Consider the following 24797-nt stretch of genomic DNA (forward strand, 5'->3'; position numbering starts at 1 on the left):
ATTCTCTCGGCCCTTCTTAGAAAATGTTTCCTAAGAGATGTCGTAAGTCATAACTTAATTTTTTCTAAGTTTTAACTTTACCACTTTACCTATAAATTCTCAGCATAGAGTAAAGAAGGATTCAGTGTGAGTATAATCTTTAGGTTGAGTCGTTATTTCCATGCGCGGATGTAGAGGGGGGTCGGGGGGTCCGGACCCCCCCCCCCCCCTGGAATTTGCAGAGTTAGTTAAAGTATACTGAAGTAAATAAAAAATGACTTTGGAACCCCCCCCCCCCCTAGAAAACGTGGACCCCACCATCATCACCACGAAATTTTTTTCACGTATGGGAAATGGGTTTTACGTTGTTGTTTGTTGTTGTTTGTTTGTTTTTTTGTTTGTTTGTTTTTTTTTGGGGGGGGATTTCTGGGTAGAAATTTTTTTGACTGGGGTGGAACCCCCCCCCCCCCCTTGGAAAAAATTCCTGGATCCGTACCTGATTTCAAGTAACAAAAAAAATGAGGTTGAAAAGGGAAGGGAGCGGAAAGTTAGGGGTTACCATTCACTTTCAAAGGAATTGGACAGAAGTATGGATTAACTTTGACTAGTTTGTATAAGTTCATGAAACTTCAATAGAGCTTACCAAAATTTTCATCTTGTGATAACACATAATATTTAAGTAGGCCTATTGGAAAATATTGTGTGAGGCATGAAACATCTGAACTGGATTTTTAAAAATTCTTATCAGAAAGTGTATGACACAATATTTTAGGTGTGGTATTTGGGGGGTGGGTGAGGGGTGTTAAAATCCCACCATACAAAGTTCCAAGAAAAAACAGAAGTCCCAAATTAAACAGGAGTGCAAATGAATTGACAGAAGTCTTGGAGAAAAGGTCACTTTAAACCCCCCCCCCCCCCACTCTTTTTTGAGTTTTACATACACAGAATAACTTGTAAGTACTTTGATGAAGTCTACAACCAAGATTTTGGTGAGAGTGTAAGAAGAGTATTTTGAACATACTGAGTAGCAGGGGTCCTGCAAAGTGCTTTCAAGTATTTATATACAAAAATACAAAATTCACTTCTTAAGATACAATGAACACATTAACAATTTAAACAAGATTTATTTGTGAACCACTGGTGCCTCTGTATAGCAGATCATGCCAAGGTTAAAGTTTTTTCAAATGTAGATATAACTCCAAGGCAAGAGTTCAAAGATGTTGGTACCCAAAGGAAGGCATTGTCACAAGGAATACACAAGTGAAATATGAATGCCCTAGTGCCAACTATTTAGAAAATATGGCCAAGGTTAAGTTTTTCAAAACAAGGTCACACTCCAAGGCTAAGAGGTAAAAAACATTGGTACCAAAGAAAAGGTCACAAGGAATACATGAGGTCAAAAATATTGATACCAAAGAAAAGAGCTTGTCACAAGGAATACATTAATAAAATATTAACGTATTAAAGCCCATGAACCAACTGTTCAAAAGTTATAGGCAAGGCTAGATTTTTTCAAATGTAGGTCAAACCCAAAGGTCATGGTCATGAGGTCAAAAAATGTTGGTACCCAAAGAAAAGTCTTGTCACATGGAATACTCATGTACATGTATATATGAAAGCCCTAGCACTCACCATTCAAAAGTTATGGCCAGGGTTAAAGTTTTTCAAATGTAGGTCAAATTCAAAGGTCAATGTCAAAAATGTTGGTATCCAAAGAAAGGTCTACTTACATGAAATATACATGTGAGATATAAAAGCTCTAGCACAAACTATTCAAAAGTTATGGCCAAGGTTAAAGTTTGGTAAAATTTTGTAAAAGTATGTCAAACTCCAAGGTCCAGGGTGTCAAATTTGATGGTACTCATAAAGAAAGGTCTTGTCACAAGGAATACAAATGTGAAATATTCATTAGCCCTTGCACCAACCATTCAAAAGTTATGGGCAAGGTTAAAGTTTCTGTGGGCAAAGAGACAAATCAGATTAATAGACAAACATATGGACAGACAGGCCAAAAACTGCATGCCCCCGAATATTGGATTACAGAAGCATAAAAAAAAACACAACACAATGTATAAAATTTTGAAAGAAAGATTTAATTTTCATAGAATATACAGATACTTAATTGTATCAAATTACAAAAACAATTTACTAGGTAAACAATAACAATAATCATATACTAGCAATTAATAAATTGGACGGAATAAACAAATAACAATAAGCGTGTTGGAATTCTGGTAATATTCCTGCAATATTGTAAACCTGCTCATCTAGAGGCTAAAAGAACTGAGGTAACAGCTAATGCACAGAAAAACTACCCAATGAAATACAGTCAAACCTTGTTATCATACACATACAAATCTAAAAATGTGAGATTTTAAAAGGTAAGATTAGATTTTTATTCAAATTAAGGTCAGGATTTTCAACTCACTTCTACATAGTCTAGGTATATGACATATAGTTGTTCATGATACCAAAGTTAAAGTTTACTGAACTATTCTACAAAATTAACAAAATTCATTACCTGAATAAAACATTTAAAATGAAGGAATTAAAACAGGTAATGATTCCAAAATAAGAAAGGAACATCCTACAGGGAACATGTAAACAATAGGAATAAAATCTCAAATTAAAATACTTGAATGATAAAAAAATTATACCATAAATTATCTGCATAACAATGGCAAGTATAATATATAGTTACATATATGTAAACAGTCAGCACTGTTCAGTAATATCACATCTGTTACAGCTTTTTCTTTTAAATGTCACACTTGAACATTTAATATTTGGAAAACTATGGGCACATGAGTCATAATATGCACATGTAGCATGGATAACTCACCTGATGAAATAATTAAATTTTTAACATGTTAAAAATACACATTTCATCATAGCTACAGGAAAGATTAAGCACTTTAATATGTACATAACAGAATAGCGAGTCATTAAAATCTTGTTTCAAAAGTTGTAAAATATTTTAGAACTTTTTTCCTTGAAAAAAAAAAATTCAAAAATAGCTACCACTACATGGATAGCATTAACAGAGTATTGAAAGTGAATCAAATTTTTAAAAAAGTATACCAAGCAATCAAATACCGGGTAAATTTCGTATCACAGAATTCATGACATGTATTTTAATAATAGTGCATTGATAACTAAGTTTGAATGCTGTTAACACGAATTAAAATGAGGTAGAATCTACTCTAAAAATAAATATGACATGTATTTACAACATGAAATTTTAAAACTATACTAATGAAAAGTCCATATGCATACAATAAATTCTAATTCGTGAGGACCACAGATTAAAAGAGATTTATTAAAAGCATGGCAGCCTGAAACGACATTAAACAACAATTCTGAAAAATATACAAGTATATTATATTCTACTTATCTACTTACTATATTATATTCCAAAAATAAACATACAGGGAAGGTATATTATTGTCAATATCAACTTGACACTATAATTAAAACACAAAATCAGACAACAAGAGTTCATTTTAGTTACCATATATGAAGTAATACATAAATGTTACTACATTCAGTTATTAAATTTTCTTCAGTGAGAAAATAACAATTATGAATACTGTATATGCAAATATACCATATATATATATGTATATATATAAATATATATATATATATATACATATATATATATGTACATATATGTATTAGTACTCTGCACTAGGAATTAGAAAGGATTATCACTAACAAATAAGACCAAAAAGAAAAATTTTCAATAACAACAGAGTTTAATATATAAAAGAATCTGAAATGAAGACATCTGACTATTTGTGCTTTATAGTTTAAATGTGCTATATCTTTTAATTAGACATAATCTCTCTTATGAGCGATCTTTCTCTCGTTTCTAACTTTTTAATTTCAGCTTCGAATATCCTAGGAGGACCTGCAAAAAAAAATTTGTAAATAAAAATTTTTCTCTGGGAATTTATATTATCTGTTTATTCTGCAATTTATGTCCATTTAAATTTCAGTTTTGAGCCTATCTTTACCTGAATCACAAACTTTTTGTAACTTCTTGAGGAACTCTCCAAATGCCTGAGTTAATGCTGACTGATCCTACAAAAGAGGAGCATTTTTTAAAAAAGCATTTTATAACCATACAAAAAAAACATTCTGCTGACCTAAGCAAGATATGATACATGTAATAAGATTAAATGAAACATCTTTTAAAAAAAAAAAAGAGCTAGGAAAGCAAATAGCATAAGCGTACAGACAGACGGACGGACGAACGGACACCACCTTCACTATACACCCCTCCGCTTTTTAAGCGGGGGTATAATAAATGTGGTAGTTTATAACATTCACTTGGCACTACCAAACTTTAATCAATCAAGTCCCCTTTCTGTAATTCATAGAAAGCAATACGCACATCAAAGCAAAGGAGAATTGTCTTCTATTGTATGTACATGAGTAGCTTTGTTTCTGTTTATTTGCTAATCAATCAGTTCCTTTAAAAAAATTTTAAATGTACATTTAATTTATGATAATTGGATAATAGTAGAGAGGTATGTAATAAATTAATCATTATAACAGTAACTTGATCTGAAGAGTGTATGACACTGAGTTGACAGGCACAGGTCAACTCAACCCTTCTCGTCTCATTTGATCTAACGATCTGCACCTGTTAACTCAATAAGATCCAGCTCTTCTGATAAAGTTGGCTAAATTATGATTATGATAAAGAACATTTCTTTCCCTATTTCAATAAAAAAAATACAATTACATGTACTAGATCAAAAGATCAATTCAATTATATTGAAAACTGTGGTTACATTGATCTCAAGTCAAATAATTTAAACATTTTTTAAATGTTATTCTTGTACGGAAAATTTATATGTAATCTATTATAGGAGGTTGATAGGAACGTGAATCCTCTTGGTCAAGGGAATGTTTGAATGGTACTCTATAAACTCTATACACTATAAAAAAGAGGAACAATTTGTTGCATTTCACCCCTTGCAATTAATTTTTTCCTGAAAGTAACTACAAGACTCAAGATAAATGCAGACTAGGCCAAAATCAAAACTTTGATGAGAAGTTATTCAAGCATATGATCTCCTACTTTTCAACAGAAATCAACAAGCCAATCCAGGGGTGAGGTTTTAAAAGATATCTCACTTTACATTAACTGTGCCGTTTATATTGCTGCACTTACTAAAATATGCCCCAATGTATTTTTGTACACGTTTGTTAAACCATTCAAGTACACTGACTTATGGCAATTATATAATTACCTCATTCTCATCGTCATCCCAGCTATCCCAGTCTGAACTCTCAGAGTCCTTGTCACTTGGAGACTTGGCACCACCTCTGTCACTGCTCTGGCTCAAAGCACTTATACGACCTGATTGAATGCTGCTGCTACTTAAATTTAGTGTAAGGGATTCTGGGAAGTGACCTGGACTTCCTGTATAAACAGATATTTAATCAATTCATTGTTATGGTAGTATATGAGGTCCCCAAAGTAATCAATATATTTTAAACAAGTGATGCATATGTTGCAGACTTGCATTAAGTATAAAAAAAAATGATAGAGTAAATCCACTTGTTTTGCAAGTGCCCTCATTTGTGAACCAAAAAAGTGAAAATCACAAAAAGATAAATTATGGTTTGTAATTCATTTCCTTATACAGTTGAACTTCGGTATCTTGAACACTGATATCTCAAATACCATGCATATGTCTAAGTGATTTGGAAGTCCTAATCCCTTATTCTTTAAGTATTTTACCCTAAATATCTCGAATCCCTGGATATCTCAAAGTTTTTTCTTGGCCCCATTGAGTTTGAGATAATGAGCTTTGACTGTATTTGCATATGATACAGCACATCAGCAGTTATAAAATTTCCTCTTTACAATATAGTCAGAAATGTCATAAGGAAATGTGTTGCAGGCATTGGGTAACAACAATAAATACAAGTACATGTACTTTTGATTTACAATGACCTGTAGAAATCTTACCTATAATGACTGTGTCCTCTTCATCTAGATCATTGAGAGATTCTGAGCTGTTTGTATCCGTTAGAGGAATATCATTGGACAGCAGGCAGAGATCATCATTTGGTCGTGGTGAATGGTCCACACTGAAGTGTATACCCTGCTCAGGAAAAAAAATTATATTCCTTTTTCTTTTCTAATTGTCTATTCTTCAACTACTTGAAAGTTTGGAAAATATCTTAATGGCAAGACTACGGTTATCAGTCCAGACAACCTGAAACTTGGTCTGAGATGTGTAGCATGAACTTTTGGATAAAGAGCATATGTATGGGTAATTGTGGACATACCTCACTGACTCTGGAACATATAGCCAACAAAACTGATTTTAGATGCTTGACAGGATTGAGTGGTTTACAGAGAATCAAATAAATGTTCAAGATCTTCTGAAGCAAATGAATATCAGCACTCTGGAATCAAAATAAAAATGTTCTTTACTACCATATCAAAACAGAAAAAATAATCATATTTACACCAAGAACATTAGGAATTGTGGATTTTCTTTTAAAGTTTAATTTGGAGAATGTAAAATTTCTGTGCACTTGAAAAACCAATTTAAATTTTAGTTCACACTATGTTATATATGATCCAGAAATAAATTAATAATGTTCCGCCAAAAAATGTCAAAAGGAGGTCACAGTGATCTACTTTTGGGTCCTGACATACAAATGTACCTTACACACAAAGATCCATCAACTGACAAGTTTGATAGTCCTAGATTTCATGGTTTTGAAGATATGACCCAGACATGAAAAAGTTAAAGAAGGACAGACGGACAAGCCTGTACAATAATACATCCCATCAAAAGACAGGTGAGCTAAAAACGTGATATTCTTGAAGTTGGATGAAGTAATTCATCCTGTCTTTAATCCCTACCTTCATGGTAACAATGGCTGCTAGTTCTTTCAGTGTCAGATGGAGACACATCAGACAGGTCTGTTTGTCTTCCCTGGCCTGGGACACAAATTCCACCACCCTCACTCCTACACTCTGTAAACTGCGGAAACATTGTGAAAAAGTTAGTTATCTTCCTAATTTGTAATTGTATTGTATCTGTATCAACCAAACTTGAAATGTATAATCGGTTAATCTACAGCCCCCCCCCCCCCCTTTGTATAGTCCTGTAAACAGGTACTAAAATGCATATTACACCAGCTTTATGTTCAATAATTCTTTAACAATATCTGCTATCACAGCTGTTTCGACTCTAGACTAAATAACTATTTTTTAAAGCAAATTGATACATGTAGTTTAGATTTTGCACTTACCATTCTCTCATGTGCCTGCAAATTGAAGTATCCTCTACAAAGAGCCCAGTATAGTGGGCAATAATGGGCATCAGTGAACAAATGCTCTCTACAGGTAACTTCTGGAGAAAACTTTGTAAAGTTCGATGTGATTCACTAACAAACACTTTCTCAACCTGTCAAAGTTTTAAAAATTTTTAGTTTTTTTCTTTAAGGATATGAGGTATAATTAATATTCATCAAGTTCTAAAAATATTATTTAAGGATTTCCCTTTCAAAAAAACAAACAATTCTGGAAAAGTGTTATGGTCAGATTCCAAGATGGTATCTTGATTTATGAAAATTAAAGCAAACTTTATTCAATTTTACCTGTTTGGCACATTGAAACTTGTTCTCTGGTTTGACCAAACAACAGCTGAAAGATTACAAACAGAATGATATTACATTTCTGATCCAATGCATGTGAATTATAAATAAATCTCTCTCCTACACCAATTAAAGAATGAAAAGTAAATTAATAAACAAAAGAGAACCTCAAGTATCCTTCAAAAGGAGAAGAGAACAGCCTGATGTCTGTGCCTTGCTGTAGGAGTTCTTTGGTGATCCTTGTGTTGGGGTGGGTAAACCCAAACAGGAGTTTCCAGTACGACAGCACTGAGGCAATCTGACTTACTCTCTGAAAGGACACAATAATACACAATAAAAGTATTACACAACTTTTAGACTAATCCTTATTAAGCAACATTATATTTAATAAAAAGTAATTTCAAAAAACAACTTGATAAGGAAAAGGAGACAGATTTTGAAACCATGACTTTGTCAAAAATACTGTATATACTCCCCTAAAAGTCGGTTTTTTTGGGAGTTAAACTTTGGTTCAAAACTCTTTATCCGACTTATACGTGACTTATAATAAATTTGGTATTTTAGCAGGTCAATGCCTCTAATTGAAGGTTAAAAAATACAACCGACTTATAAGTGGATCTACTTATAGGCGAGTATATACAGTATGCTATGGTGTACATACACACAGAAATATATCCCTCAAATTAAGTTGCACATTTGAACCCCCTTTCCAAAAAATTCAATCCCAAAAATCAGAATTACAAATAATATATATCTTTATGCACCTGGTCAGAGGGGATATCAAACTGAGCATGAGCCAAAATGATGGTGGTGGAAGCTATGACGGAGAGTCGGTCATATCGAGATCGTTGTACGAGTTTGTCCAGGCCGGGGACACAGGAGGGAATCTGATCAGTAACACTGGACACTATCCTCTGTATGATCTCCCTACACGAATCCTCATGCTAGGAGGGGAAAAAAACATCAGGTATGTTAAGACTGTATGCTGTAAAACTAACACAGTGTTAAGTACATGAACGATATCATATTTTCTATGGAATTACAGTGGCACCTCGTTTATCCGGTCGCCTCTGTCCCCAACGAAATCGTCCGGATAAATGAATCGTCCGGATAATTGAATCACATACACTGTATCTCAAAAAGCACTCTCTAAGCATGTATATATGCACATTCTTGTTTCAAATGTGACAGCAAAGAAAAAACTTTTAAATTATATTTTGGTTTATTGTTTTAAAAGCAGTAATTGATTAAAGAAAAAAATATATTAAAATGTAATTTACACAATAAAAAAAATGGATGGACAATTTTATGCTGAGATCTCCTTTTTTAATTCGCCTTCTCTTTGGCCCGTGACTTCATAGGCTGAGCATTTTGATCTACAGTTGTTTTATTTAGCCATATATTATAATTCTTGAAGCTCTTATGCTATGACAGAACTGTTCAGCATCATCATTAAAAATGTTCAAATATAAACTAACCCCATATATTCCCAGTATATTAATTACACAGGGTTACTATAAAATTAACTGCAAGCTTGCTCAAACAAAGTATTAAAAACATTCGTGAATTTCGATCATTAAAAATACCTTGAAAAACGTAATCAACTTCTGTACGTAACGCCAGTTTGATATATCTTTTCTAAAGTAATGGACGTTTGTAAACGGTAGTACATTAAATAGAGATATTTCTTCAATTATGTACCTTTCTAAACTGTCTTGTGGGGAAAAAAGCATTTCAAATACATTTACGTTTTTAGAAATGGAAAATTGTATTTTAAACTAATGCAATCGTCGTGATAAAGAGCTTTACGAAATCGATCGTTATTTATTTTTTCATTTTATTTACAAACAAAATTCTCATGAATTTACCAATGTACATACGGTTAGCAATATGATTTTGAACCGATTATTATTTAATTAATGCACAGCCTAAGCTAAATTCTTTGAGCTTGATAATAAAGATAAACGTGTGATTGAATTGGGGTAAACACGCGCTAATTATAGACGCTATTGCTTGTAGGTCACTGGTAACCGCCTTCAAACTGACTGCATGGCCAATGTTTTTACAACAATTAACACGAATGCAAGCTAAGTGTGAAAAACTCGTTTCTTGAAAAATTACCGTCCGGATAAACGAGTCATTTTTCAATGAACTATTACGTTTTGTAGTAGAAATTGACCGTCCGGATACGGAACGCGAATTTCCGGATTAATGAGACAAAATAACGTGGAAAAAATCGGTTCCCAAAAAATATCGTCCGGATGGTGAAGTGTCCGGATAAATGGCGTCCGGATAAACGCGGCGCCACTGTACTTACAAGTACGTGCAATAAGAAGAAGGACTATTCTCCATATCTACGTATTTTCATTCAAACTCCACAATTTGAATTATAAGATACTTATGAGGAAGATTTTAATGACTTACTGGATTATGATAATATAATTGATTGGGACAAAAGAAACTTATTACACTGTGATCAATTTTTAATGCAGTAATAAATAATAGATAAGTAGATTTTTCTAAATTTCAGCATTTAACAAATTACCTGCCACGTGGATGGAGGTCTTTGAAGAAGTGGAGTCAGACGAATGCAGTGAAGGAGAGATTCTTGTAGCAGCATGACTGCAGCATAAGTCAGCAGACTGGGAGTAGAGGACAGGTGTGTTTGCCATATCTCCTCAAGTATGCTTATGTCACACCATCGTATCACTTCAGCCAGACATGGCAACACCTATCATTTTAGAAATACATGTATTTAAGGTTTATGGTTGTTAGTCCAAAATCTTTAACCTGTCATGGACAAAATTTAGGTTGCAGTATGATCCTTTTACCTGACCTGAACTACAACTATACCTGTTTTGTTATTCTTCTTAGCTCCCATTGTGAATCTGCCAGGCTCTCTATAGTCTGAAGTAGGATTCTGGTAAGAGTGTGCTTCAGGGGAGTTAACTGTACCCTGACCATCCAATCTTCTTCACTAGTGGTCCTAAAAATCAGGTAAAATTAGAGGTACTCTGAGCACTGAATTCATAAAATGATAACCCAACCCCATCCAGCTCCCCTATGATTTTCATAGCAAAGTCCAGTTTTTGCTATGGGAAGCCATAAATATCTGTCCAAGCAGTACATAAAATAGGAGGTTTACAATAGCACCAGTAATAAAGATTCTGTGAAAGTCTCATTTAATTCTATTCAGTGGTATATGTCTTAAGGAGGAGTTGAGGATAAGAGATGGGTATCCCCCACAATGTTATAGAAAGAATTACAGTGCCCAATTTTTGCTAGGGGGGGGGGGGGGGGGACAGAAAATAAACTCCATCCACCTGCCTCATATTTTTTGGCAAAATTTAGATGAAAATCTAACAAGGACACCATGCATTCCCTTTCAAAAGAGCACATTGATCCTTATATAAATTATTACTTGCATTACTTCTGTTATGCATGCACTCACACACACTCACCCTCCCCTCACACACACAACTTCGTTGTGAGGGGACAAAAATTTAGAATTTGTGGACTGATACACTTTCGGAATTTTTTTCCTTGGGGGTGGGGTTAAAATCAAAACAAGAGGCCCAGGGGCCACATCGCTCACCTGAGCACTATGGCTAGGAAAAAGCAGAAATCAGATCAGTCTTGAAAGGTTGAAAAGTTTAAATAAAAAAAGTGGTTCAGGGGGGGGGGGGGGGGGGGTCATTAATTGAACAAATTTGAATCTACGTTATCTGAGGATGCTTCCATTTAAATATGACCAATCATGGCTGTGCTGTTCTTGAGTAGAAGATTTTTAAAGATTTAACCTATGTATTCCTATGTAAAACTTTGATCGCCCATTGTGGCCCCACCCGACCCCCGGGGGTCATGATTTGAACAAACTTGAATCTACATTACCTGAGGATGCTTCCATGTAAATATGACCAATCATGGCTTTGCTGTTCTTGAGAGGAAGATTTTTGAATATTTTTCCTATATATATTCCCATGTAAAACTTTGATCGCCCATTGTGGCCCCACCCGACCCCCGGGGGTCATGATTTGAACAAACTTGAATCTACACTACCTGAGGATGCTTCCATGTAAATATGACCAATCATGGCTTTGCTGTTCTTGAGAAGAAGATTTTTAAAGATTTTTCCTATATATTCCTATTTAAAACTTTGATCGCCCATTGTGGCCCCATCCGACCCCCGGGGGTCAAGATTTAAACAAATTTGAATCTACACTATCTGAGAATGCTACCAAATAAATATGACCAATCATGGCTTTGCTATTCTTGAGAAGAAGATTTTTTAAAGATTTTTCCTTTAAATTCCTATGTAAAACTTTGATCGCCCATTGTGGCCCCACCCGACCCCCGGGGGTCATGATTTGAACAAACTTGAATCAACACTATCTGAGGATGTTTCCATGTAAATATGACCAATCATGGCTTTGCTGTTCTTGAGAAGAAGATATTTAAAAATTTTTCCTATATATTCCTATTTAAAACTTTGATCGCCCATTGTGGCCCCACCCGACCCCCGGGGGTCATGATTTGAACAAACTTGAATCTACACTATCTGAGGGTGCCACCATATGAATATGACCAATCATGGCTTTGCTGTTCTTGAGAAGAAGATTTTTAAAGATTATTCCTATATATTCCTATGTAAAACTTTGATCGCCCATTGTGGCCCCACCCGACCCCCGGGGGTCATGATTTGAACAAACTTGAATCTACACTATCTGAGGGTGCTACCATATAAATATGACCAATCATGGCTTTGCTGTTCTTGAGAAGAAGATTTTTAAAGATTATTCCTATATATTCCTATGTAAAACTTTAATCGCCCATTGTGGCCCCACCCGACCCCCGGGGGTCATGATTTGAACAAACTTGAATCTACACTATCTGAGGGTGCTACCATATAAATATGACCAATCATGGCTTTGCTGTTCTTGAGAAGAAGATTTTTAAAGATTTTTCCTATATATTCCTATGTAAAACTTTGATCGCCCATTGTGGCCCCACCCGACCCCCAGGGGTCATGATTTGAACAAACTTGAATCTACACTATCTGAGGATGCTTCCACATAAGTTTCATATTTTCAAGCACAGCGGTTCTTGAGAAGAAGATTTTTTAATGATGCCATTAATTTTTCACGAATTCTTAATTATCTCCCCTTGGAAGAAGGCGTGGCCCTTCATTTGAAAAACTTGAATCCCCTTTACCCAAGGATACTTTGTGGCAAGTTTGGTTGAAATTGGCCCAATGGTTCTTGAGAAGAAGATGAAAATGTGAAAAGTTTACAACAACGACAACAACGACGACAGACAACGGACAAATTTTGATCAGAAAAGCTCACTTGAGCCTTTGGCTCAGGTGAGCTAAAAGAGAATTCAAGAGACTACAACTTACTTGTTGCCAAGGGTTTCCACTAGATTTTGGTAGAAAGTGGAATTCTTTAGCTGCTGGTTGCCATGTGGATGCTTAAAAAAAAGGTATTACATTTCATTGGTTTACTTGAATTTCTTAACAAAAAAAATTCCCTATGTCTGATTGGTTTTGTTCTGTGAAGATTCTACCTTGTTGTTGGCTAAATCTATACTCTGTAACTGAGTTAGGATGGACAGGGGGGTATATCGTGAGATTCTTCCTCCATGGTCTCCATTCCTGAAAATAATACGTTAAAATGAGAATAAAATTTACGGTTACAGCGGCAACTCAAATGTGGTAAATTTCCTCATAACATATTTCTAAGATTTATGTAGTACATGTTATGTACTGGTTAAATCTTACATTTTCTCATAGCCCAGGACCTTCAGTCCTCCATCACTCTTGAATTGCACCTGTGGATGAGTAAGGGGCAGTCATTAAATTTATCAAAATATATTTCACTACAAATATTACAATAGTTTTAAAATGCATAAAGTGACTAACGTCACTGCAAAGTTTGCATCAATGTGCACAATTTTTATTTTTAAAATGGAAAGGAATTAAGCCTTAAATTTGACAATTCAAATAATGCTACATAAATAAATGGATCGACACTTACAAAATATAAGTACATCCAACTGCAAGTTAATGGTATACTGTAAATCACTATATTTTCGTGACACCTTATTTTTGCAGGATAGCTATTTGGAAATTATGAGCGAGTTAAAATTTTCATAAATAGTGGCTATTGCTATCTATAAGCCTTTACAATATAAATTTACGCAAAAATGAAAATTCGTGAGCAGACTTTCTTGCAAATAAAAAGTGATTTACAGTAGTTCCATCATGTATGCCAAGTCACAGCAAACTTAAATTCCGTAAATGCATGCACATACTCATATTTAATACCACAATCATTTACATAAACATCCAATTGTTAATAAAATGATTTATGGACTTGTTATAGTACACATAAAATTAAAATAAGAAAAAGTCCACCAGACTTTATGTTGAAACATATACATTGTTAAGTTCAGTTTTTAAAATATTTGATCTAAACTTTTCTGATGATTGCAAATATTTCTGCATTAATCCATTAGTGTGCAAGGATGCTACTAAATTCTTCAATACAAAAATTATGAGATCCATTCTAATCTTCTTCTGCTTTCTTTTGGGAATTAATTTTTGCAACAAAGCCATGCATGCAACTCATTTCTGTACGTAACAAATACATGTATATCTGTATTTAACTAAAGCATGCTCATTCTTTGCCATCCTGTGAAAAAGTGCATTTTTTACCTTTTCATTTAGGGTAGAAAAGTGTACACAGATAAGGGCATGTGCAATGAGTTTGTATCTTTTATCATTTTTTGATACAACATGTAGTTCTAACAATATCTACATGCAGCGAAACAAACAAAATTTCTCCTAACTTCTCCTAGGAAAGTTTCTTTAACAAGAAGTATGGTCCATAAAACAGATTTCTTATGATAGGCAATACACTGTTTGTTGATCTCACTTACTGGTTCCCACAATCTCTCTCTCTCTCTCTCTCTCTTTCTCTCACCAATTGTTTCTTTTTTGTTAAAGGGTGACAAAAGTGACAAAGCAAGGATACAAAACATAAGAATATAGGAAGAGTTAAGATATAACTGCATCTAAAATTCTACAAAAATTAAAAGTCAATGCAAAATAATAATCTGGCTATATGTACATGTAAATGTGTTAATATTGTACCTTCCTATACAGCATTCTCTTCATTTGCTAATAATATACAATTCACATTTTACACAATGAACTAATTCTACCACCCAGTGAAAAACTATGAATGGTAATACATGTATGTATTTTCTTTTCTATTAGACTATAAAAACTGGCTGTTCACTACTATACTTCTACAAAATCAAGTTTTCATTTGGTATAAAAAGTCAAAAGTCTAAAACTATATTCATTGAATGTTTATCTAAAGCCCATCATTTTTTTAAAATTTGCAAACATAATCAATATAGCTATACAAGTCAGATAATAATAAAACAATATAATTAATGCAAACAAGCAGGTTAATTAGTAAATTTTAATGGATATGTGTAAACTTGGCTGAAAAATGGCATGCACACCACTGTCCCTAAAATATTCTTCCATATACATGTATATATTTTGGTACTGTTTGTTTTCAGTGTAGGAGAATGTTTTAGGGACTGTATAATGGAACAAAATTCAATGATAAAATTTGATAAAATCAGAACTTACTGGTAAAGATTGCTCTGAGGTAGAGTCATGGAACAAAGAGTGTACTTTCTCAAACTCAGCTGCCTGTAAAGTAAAGCAAATGTAACTGAAAAACCATACATCTTGAAACTCAAATTATTTTTTTTTTACCATAAAACATGAAAAAAGTAGTACACTATATCCTTGATAATTCAATTCAATTTTCAAACACAATTACAAGCAGTTACATGTACATGTATTCCTTGCATATGAACTATCTCCTAGCACAATCTGTTTTTTGGAAATCCATAAGGACCATAAATCCATATGGACCATAGTTACATGAATATATGTTTCCATTCTTTTATTTGGCTTAGATGGACCTGAGCTATTTTAACCCAGAAAGTGTCAGCTAAATGTACACTAAAACCCTTAAGAATGTCAAGTGCATTAAGACTTACACAAGATACACTGTGAGTTCTCTCATGTTCTTTTACAGGCTCCTCTGGAATATTATCTTCATCATCTGACAGCCTTCAATGAAAAAAATTAAACATTTTTTTTAATAATATGATCAATACAAAAAATGAAAAAAAATGACTTTTTAACATACATTGTAAATAGATGTATCATTAAGAGGCAGTCCACCAAAAAACCAGGCAATGGGTGGCACATCGCATGTCATGAATTTTAACTATTTTTTGCATGTAGACTTATTAAAGCAAATGTTTACACATGGCAACATCAAAATTTTTTTTAGTGTTCCTCTAGTCCTATTTTTGGTAAGTGCTTAATTTTAAGTGCAAAAAGGTCAACAAGTTGGCTGAAAATTTACTACGTTTTTGTTTTGTTTTATTTGAAACAAATACTCAAAAACTGGATATGTCAATAAATATTATTTATAGTATAAACCCTTATCTTTTATAATATCAATGAATAAGACACCAATTTATATTTCTTTAGAAAAAATTATGTGGTCTAAACTTGAGTTAAGCAAGTGACTTAATGAATTCAGTATCCAATTTTCATTACTTTCTAAAATCCAATACATTTAAATGTCAAAACTTTCTCCTTATGTTTTTATGAAGACAAAGTACAAATTGTTGAATAAATTAAAAAAATTAGTGGGAACAGGTATACTGAGAGAAATAAGAGGCGTCAAATTATCTACTTTTTATAAATTTATCCAAATTAAACCGATCCCGACCGGAATTATATAAAGAAGAAAGCTACTATGATTTCATCATGAAATTTGGTTGTTTTGTTTTAATATGGCTTCCAAATTACTTGATTTATTTTTAAACATGTTTTCTAGGTGGCAATTACCATTAATTTGATTATTTAAGAATTTCGCATTAATTTCGATCGGGATCGGTTTTATTTCAATCGGGATTGGTTTCTATATTAAAATTCAGAAATATTTTCTAAAATCGGCTCTTCGTTGTATTTTATCATAAGAATATGTCTGTATTTTTTTTTCTTTTCTGTGAGTTAAATGTTTTTAGATGATTTTATCCATAGATTACATATATCTTAATTACTAAATGTTTTTCAGTCCATGAAGATCTTTTTAATTACTTGTAAAACATCCGTTTGATTTCTTGATACACACCTATTTAAAAAGATATTTATTTCATGTAACAATTAATAGCAAATTTTAAGCTTAATAAAATATCTCATTTCCAAGAAAAATATTTTTCTAAATTATCTGGACGAAAAAGAAAATCTAAAAAAAAAAATAGTCCTGCAGTGGCGAAATTATACATGTACGTACTTTAATCCAGCAAGTATTTTTTATGTGTACAGCCTCGGCTTTAATCCAATTTTTTTATCCATTCATCATATTAAGGAATATTTTCCTGCTCTAAGAAATTTAATTTGAAATAAATAAGAAAAAAACCTGTACATTTACATACATATAATCATGATAATAGAGCCCAGAAATGATCGATCGCACGGAAAAAAAAGTGGGGTGGGGGTGGGGGGTTGTCTCGGCGGCATCCGTTTTGTAACTGGTTTGATAATAATGAGATATTTTGGAAATTTACCAACCTACTGACTTATTTTAACTCCATATAAAGTATAAGGATATGTGGAACAATTGTCAAATTTTAAAAACGAAAATAAAAAAAATGTTCCATTGAATCATCTGCCGTTTTAGTGTCAGCTTGAAGTGGGGCGTCCAGCAGTATTATTGGCAACATTTTCCTCATTAAGTTGTAAATTTATAGATTTCTATAACTTTTTTTCTATTCTAGTTTTTACATTTTATAAAATTAAAGTCAAAACAGAAACTGAACCACCGACACTAATAGTAAACGATGTGACGAGTACTTCCGTTCTTACAACTGTTAAAACTTACTCGGTCCGACAGTCGATCGTGAGCAATCGTATAATGCTGACTGCATATTTGATATTACTGCATTTAAGTTAACATATTCAAGTATTAACAACACTTAATGAAGTGCACATCTCGACTTTGCTGAATCTAATGTTGCGTAAGTCTGGAATATTCATCATTACTAAATAATAAGAAATAATTCTTAATCTTTTCACGTCCCAGTTTTATCAGAGATGTTCATAATAAATTACACTAGAAAAATTATTTTTAGGAATTATAAAATACCAGTATATGCATGTGCTATTAACTCATTTTAAAAATAAAACAATTTAATCCTATCATGATTACTGTATAGATGTTCTGTACATGTATAAAATTACTTATCAATACTGACTTGTTTTAAATCATCTATAACTGAGGCACCGCCCGTGAATAAAATACATTCTGGATCACAATATTATTTAATGCACTCGGAAAAGTAATTGGACAGAAAAGAGAAATTATTTAACTTAACTTTTTAAAAATCTTTTTCTTTGCACGTTTACATAAATTTACCAACTTCTGCGGAATATTTGCAACTATTGTGACGCAATATTAGATAGGTATTTGACGTCACTGATACATCAATGGAAACGTGGATTCAACCTGAATAATAAAGCAAATTTTAAACTAAATATGTTTGGAGGTGAAAATTAATTCCATTTTTCAAAATAAACCAATTATTTTTGGTTGAATAACATTCTTTAGTGTATCAGTTCTAAATATTTCACAGGGTTTCTGATAGTAAGATGTTTAATCGATTTCCCGATGCTACGGGAGATAATTCTTGCATCACAGAATTTCATAAAAATGACTGTCTATTTTGCAAGAAAACTACTATTGAAAATATTTTTCCCACTGATTTTATTTTTTGAATTGAAAGATGAAATATTTCTTGATTTAGTTTGGAGTGAATTATAGATCTGTTGAAAATGTATTAGAATTTACAGTTCTTTGTATCCGACCTACATTCAATGGTTTATATAGGGGAATTCAAAAACACAAAACAAAACGATATTTTAGTAAATAAGCTATTTTCAAACAAATCTTTACTTACATTATTCCATATGGACTACATTAATATCATTTTCAATAAAATATCAAATATTCGTCACATTCGATGTGCCGCCTATTAATACAATACTGCCTGGTTTTCTGGTGGACTGCCTCTTAAGAATAAGATCCCATTCTACATTACAATTAAATTTCAAGAGCCTTCAAAGTATTGATTTACAAAGAAGAACAAAATTGAAAATTTGATGATTAATTAATATATATATTATCTCATACTGTTCAACATCAGTGTTTTGTCTCCTGAGCTGTGAAGATGCTGCTGGGCCAAATGTATAGAGCCAGTGATTCTTAATGAAGAACTTCATGATGAGTTCATACGCTAGTAATCTCCCTTCCCTGCTCTCCCAGGCATCCAGCAAGAATCCTTGTCCAAAAGAGAGAGAAAAAAACATGTAATTTTTATCTCCTTTTACAAAAGAGGACAGATACCTGCCAGGTATGTATAGGATCTTTATTTGAAAATGTGAGAAATTAATCATTTAATTATAATATCCTTATCATATAATACAGATTCTTACCTTTCTCACTATTGACAGATGCCCTGACATGACTAGAACAGCCTTGGTCTGTTGTTTTTTCCTCCCTCCGTAATATATCTGTGTTAGGGATCCAGCCCTGAATGAGAGACTGCAGAAGAAGACTGACCAGAACAGCACAATGGCTGCATTTAGACACTGAAAAATAATAAAAAATAAGATGTTACAAAATTAAACATGAGATATTTACACAGTTTTCTCCAAGGGATCCACTTTTGGTAATAGCTGATAGACAAAATGACATAAACCACCTTTCCATTGTAACCTACGTCTTTACGAATTTGTCGATTGAACATGCATGCACAGATGTATGTTCATGATTCCCCTGTCCCAAGTTTGCTTCTTTAACATGGAAGTTATGGGAAGAATATGCATTCACAGTGACAAACTCTAGCCATTTCCTTGCCCTTACAATGTTTATCATATGAGGGAAAGATGGTATACAATTCTTAGTTATGCTAATGCATTTGTCGCATGAAGATACCTTGACCTACATGTACTCTAGTGAATAAACAGTTATCTCTATACTGAATTTATATGAAGACTTACCTAGGTATTTAAATATGGAGCTGGCAGCTTGTCTGACTGTAGAGGCAGGATGAGACAGATACAGCAAGAAAGCATTGATGTAGGTCGGCCAGTTAGACAACATCATGTGTAGGGGCAACACCTGTAGATATATCAAAGTCATCAAAGATGAACATTCAAACAAAACCAACAATAGTTATGGGACTACAGTAACAAGACGCTTAAAGTAAATATCTGTCTACATGTGTAACAAATTCAAATTCTGCCAAAAAAAGAGCTCAAACTAATAATATATTAAATGGCTATTTAAATGTTTGTAGATTTCATGGGACACTCTTACCCACAAATTTACATCCCACGTACATTAACTTTGTCAATGTATCAGTTCATTGAATTTTCTGTACATGTATTTGAGCTACCTACAAAGTTATGTCCCCTTAAACCAGTAAAATTTTTGTTTGCCCATGCACATACACTCCACAGAGTAAATTGATTACACAGTAATTTGAGACATAATTGATTCTCCTGATCAGTTCACTGTATCAATGTTTTAGTAAATAATGAACACCCTAAGCTGTCTTTTTTTTTATATATCATATCTGTATCTTCAGAAACCCTGTGATTACCTTGATGATGGACAAGCACACATTCAATAAGCCTTCTGCTGCATATGCATCAAGGAATTTTATTGGCAAGTTCTACAAAGTAAAGAAGAAAAGATATGATACATATCTGATATTAATATACCTGTAGATACTGTATGATACTCTTGGTTGTACCTTTTTTTCAAAACCTATTTTTACAAAATATATGAAATAGGAATGCTATTTACTTACAATTGATTGCACTGGGCTGAGAATGTTTTCTGATCCAAGGACTTCTTTCAAAAGTTGCTCTGTAACTTGCTCAAAAGTTGAAAAAGCCTCCTGAAAAACAGTAACCAGTTTAAGCAGCTCAAATACAAATCCTAACATACAGTTTACATCACATAATAGAAACTACCATCAGGCCTGCTATACCTTGACATCACAACAAGATATGTAAGTAGACAATGCTTTGGCTGCATGTTCTCGAATGGTTAGTTGTGGGTGATACAATAATTTAAACACAACTGTGTGAATCTTCTCCGATATAAAATTTGGCACAGGTGGGATATCCTGCAATTGAAAAGATACACCTTTCAATTCATAGTCATAAAATTTTACATGTTATATCTACATGTACAACCAACTAAAAAAAGTAAAATTAAAGAATTCTGATTTTTACTAAAACAAAGTTCCTTAACTTTCAAAATCTGCACAAAATTTAAGAATAATGAGTTTTTCATCTGACAGTACACTGAACTCGTCTTAACTAGTCTCTCACTAACATTCTCTTTTTACAAAGATACATGTATTTCCATAATTAATGATCCAGTAATATCTTTCATAGATCTTTTCAATGCAACAATACTTCTTGAATGTAAAATGTTTGTACTCATTCTCTCATTGAATAGGATTGAAAAATGGCACAATTTCACAGTGAGCAAACACTAAGATATATATGTGCTGTTAATTTTTGTTAATTTTTAAGACCATTTACTTTCAGATACATGTTTGTATGACATATTTATATCAATAGCATACCAGTGACTGGGTATTTAGACAGAACTGTGGAGTGGTGGATCTAGACTCTGCTTTCTCCGTGTATTGTTGGACAATTGAATTGATACCTGCAGCACATTTAACAAAAGTTTCAATTATAAATACCACAGAGGGTTATTTCCTAATCAATACATTAATACATACCTAAGATAATCAACATCTCAATCAGTCCAATATTAAATCCTATCATTATTGATAAACTCTTTATAAGTAATTGAAACATTTAATAAATTCATTCATATTAACTTAACATCTAATAATCTTACCCATTATAGCACCCTCAACAGTCTGCCATTGGGAAGTTTCAGAGACACAGAGCTGAAGAGATCAAACTTATATTACATACATGTGGAAAAGAACAGTGTCATATAACATATGTATAGGATATACATGTAACTCATATTACATTCATGTGAAAAAGAATGCATATTACACATATGTGGGGATAAAACTCATTTAGCATATATGTGGGATAGAACTCACATTTCACACATATGAGATAACATTCATATTAAATGCATTCTGAAAATATATTAAATACCTTTACAAGCTCCTGAAAAGTATTCTCTTGGTCAGCGAGGGGAAGATATGATATAATTGGCCCTAAATTTTTGGCACAGGAATTTCGTATTGCTGACCAAACATCTGTTAATGCTGATACGATTAGCCTCTAAAAAATGATAAGTATAACATTGGTGATATTATTTTTAAAAATCTTTTTTCATTAACTTCTATAAATGTATCAGATTCATTACATAACACATTTAATTATTTGTATTGAATATTTTATCAATGAGGTGATTTTAAATATTCACTTATTTTTTTTTTTTTAAGAATAAAAATGCAATTAAAAAAATGGATACAGATAGTCACAAATTATTAATCATTATCAGAATCTAACAGAAATACATGAACAGAGAATCTAACATCACATAAATTTACTGATATATTAAACTATCAGTGTTTCAGAACACAAAAAAACAAGGATATAATATAAAAATATTAAACCTGTATTAATGGAATATGCTCAAAATCCTGAAGTTCTTCTTTATGTTCTTTAAGCCAGGCCATAAAATGAATAATTGTTCTGTTTCGGACAACGTGTACATCAGAAACTGAAATACAAGACGAGAAAAAGACATAAATATCCTAATAATTATCTGGGCATCATTTTTCTTCATTTGTTAAACTTGAATTTGACAGATTAGAACTATTTACATCACTGACAGAGATTCAGAGTTGATTTGGATAAACCAATGGTTGTCAGTGAAATATGAAGTTCTTGTAATTTTGAGTTACAATTCTAACATATTACACCTGCTTATAGGACAGATCATTTTAATATTTCTTATTAAAAAAAAGCCATGCAAGTGAGCATTGAGGCCTATCTATTTTGGGCTACACAACTACTTAGCCTATCTGGCAGGCTAACCACAAGAAAAAAATTTTGAATGTATCTGACTTATATATTATATGTATCTCTGCTTACCCTGCATAATTGTGTACTCAAATGCCTGGATCAACTGTACAGAGAGTGGCTGCTGATTATACCTATAAGGAATAAATGGATTTACCTGATAACTGCATACCATTCAAAGCAACAGACTGTCTCATTTTACCAAGCATTTCATATTTTAGCTAATATTCGTATAGACTGGGGGAAAAAAAAAATCTGGTCTATAAACCTGAAGTAGTCTTACATTTTAATTGGAATGAAAAATCCAGGATTTCTTGTAAGAAATCCGTGAATAAAGTTGCATATTTTTGCATTTGCATGGTTAAATTCTCATGAAAATTTTGTAAATGAATTAAAATTTCCACAAATTATAATATTAGTGTAAATGAAATTATTCAATCACTTTGGTTTCATGACACGACAAATAAGACATTTACTTCAAAGCAGGTGTAATCAGCTTTTTAAACCATTTATCATATTAATCTAGCTAAAAGGCCATTGTCCTTCTTCTTTCTCCTTCATACATCTCTCCTAAAGTAATGTCCTTGGCAATATGGGGCAAGCTTGAATTTTGCAAAAGCTTTTAATAATACAAATGATACATGTAGTATTTGTATGTATTTGAAATCATTCAAGTCCCTTGAGGATTCAGGGAAATCTTGTTACCTCATTTTAAAAAAAATTAATTAAATAGGATAGGATTTCTAACTTAAAACTATGCTTATTTCCTAAATATATTTTCTTTACTCTAAACTTACCATTTAATGATATTATCAAGGAGATCATTTAACACTGCTTTCACATGCCCATCACTGGCTTCCAGTGTTGTCCCAGTGCTGGACATCCTTCTAACTCGTCTCATCCCATCTATTCCTGCTTCTGACCATCCATATCTTCTATCAAACACATAACAAGTTAACTTATTAAGAACATCATCATTGGAAATAAGGGCCACTAGCTGAGACTCATGATGTGAGGAAGACATTTCTCCATATACATGGTGATTTCCATCCCCCTTCTGGAACCCCTTTCCAGTGTCATCAAGGTTGGAAAGATGCTTGTGGATGGATTTCAGCATGAGTTGTTCCTCTGAAGAGGATTTGGCTGACAACAAAGCAGTGGCACTGCTGAAAATTCCATCAGCAGCTGATGTCATATCTGTTTTGAGATGATCATCCTCATATCTCTGCAGTAAATAATACACTAGTGAATCAGTAAATAATAATCTCATCTTTTTACTGTCTACTACACAATATGCAATCTTCATAGGACACTCTCATAACTTCATATGTGAATAATCAAACACAACTCATTTACTAATTACATGTGGTGACTAATTCAGTAATTGTTCAAATTAGTAATTAGACTTCGCAAATGCACTTCAGGTTAGAACATGCTCATAGTATATGTAACAAACTCCCTGCTGAGTTATGAAAACTTATCACTGGGATTTAATGTGTGAAATATATTTCATTTACTTATTCTCGTACTTATCTTAAATTAAGGTCATACTTATTTCTCTCACTGGATTTATTAGTTGCTGTTACTTCTTTGGTTGTAAAATTAGTAACAAATCGAACGACGTTGTTTTCCGATTAAATGATTGTACTTGTTAAAAGTTCAGCCAGGATCTGAATTCATAAAATCAGGGAGTTTATTTAAAATTAAAGATAACAATATTCATCAGAGCAAATGTAAGTGAAAATATTACCTAAGATTCCTCTGAGAAAATTCGGTAAAATATTAGGTTGTTATAGACGCTTTCAGTCCTTGCGCAAGTTCAAGATGGAATCGTTTTGAGGTCCTTTTGCAATTTTTATAATCACTACCATGTATATGCAACTTAAAAGTTAAAATATTTTCCCAAATCATTGCAATTTTGATCGCAGAGAAGGCCAATGTTTTACGATCCAAACTCTTTTCGAAAATATGCAGGCTCCAT

General features: G+C 32.8%; 1 protein-coding gene across 2 annotated transcripts; it reads right to left on the bottom strand.

The window, feature by feature from the left end:
- Positions 1-3667: 3667 nt before the first annotated feature.
- On the bottom strand, positions 3668-24797 carry LOC133206216 (uncharacterized). 2 transcript variants are annotated; one of them, XM_061342158.1, is made up of 31 exons: positions 24567-24797; positions 23614-24041; positions 22889-22950; positions 22408-22514; positions 21941-22069; positions 21666-21717; positions 21382-21467; positions 20776-20913; positions 20593-20682; positions 20383-20454; positions 19778-19898; positions 19211-19366; positions 18909-19056; positions 15700-15772; positions 15281-15343; positions 14768-14794; positions 13394-13443; positions 13180-13267; positions 13013-13083; positions 10468-10600; positions 10160-10345; positions 8379-8558; positions 7782-7924; positions 7618-7663; positions 7270-7424; positions 6878-6998; positions 6292-6411; positions 5969-6104; positions 5244-5416; positions 3999-4065; positions 3668-3892 (listed from the first exon to the last, which is right to left on the bottom strand). In XM_061342158.1, the coding sequence occupies exons 2-31, from the start codon at positions 24009-24011 to the stop codon at positions 3810-3812; spliced, it is 3474 nt and encodes a 1157-aa protein (XP_061198142.1). In that variant the 5' UTR covers positions 24012-24041; positions 24567-24797; the 3' UTR covers positions 3668-3809. The 2 variants fall into 2 exon arrangements, with proteins under 2 accessions (XP_061198142.1, XP_061198143.1); XM_061342159.1 differs by lacking the exon at positions 14768-14794.

Source organism: Saccostrea echinata, unplaced genomic scaffold, assembly GCF_033153115.1.
Source record: "Saccostrea echinata isolate AGI-Se365-2 ecotype Australia unplaced genomic scaffold, CSIRO_AGI_Sech_v1 ptg000054l, whole genome shotgun sequence".
Taxonomy (NCBI): domain Eukaryota; kingdom Metazoa; phylum Mollusca; class Bivalvia; order Ostreida; family Ostreidae; genus Saccostrea; species Saccostrea echinata.

Bases quoted from the DNA above. Each gene is read 5' to 3' on its own strand.
- LOC133206216 (XM_061342158.1), bottom strand. From the start codon at position 24,011: ATGACATCAGCTGCTGATGGAATTTTCAGCAGTGCCACTGCTTTGTTG. The intron at 7,664-7,781 runs GTTCTCTTTTGT...GTAATCTTTCAG, and splicing joins CCTTTTGAAGGATACTTGAG to CTGTTGTTTGGTCAAACCAG. The intron at 3,893-3,998 runs GTAAAGATAGGC...TTTTTTTTGCAG, and splicing joins ACAAAAAGTTTGTGATTCAG to GTCCTCCTAGGATATTCGAA.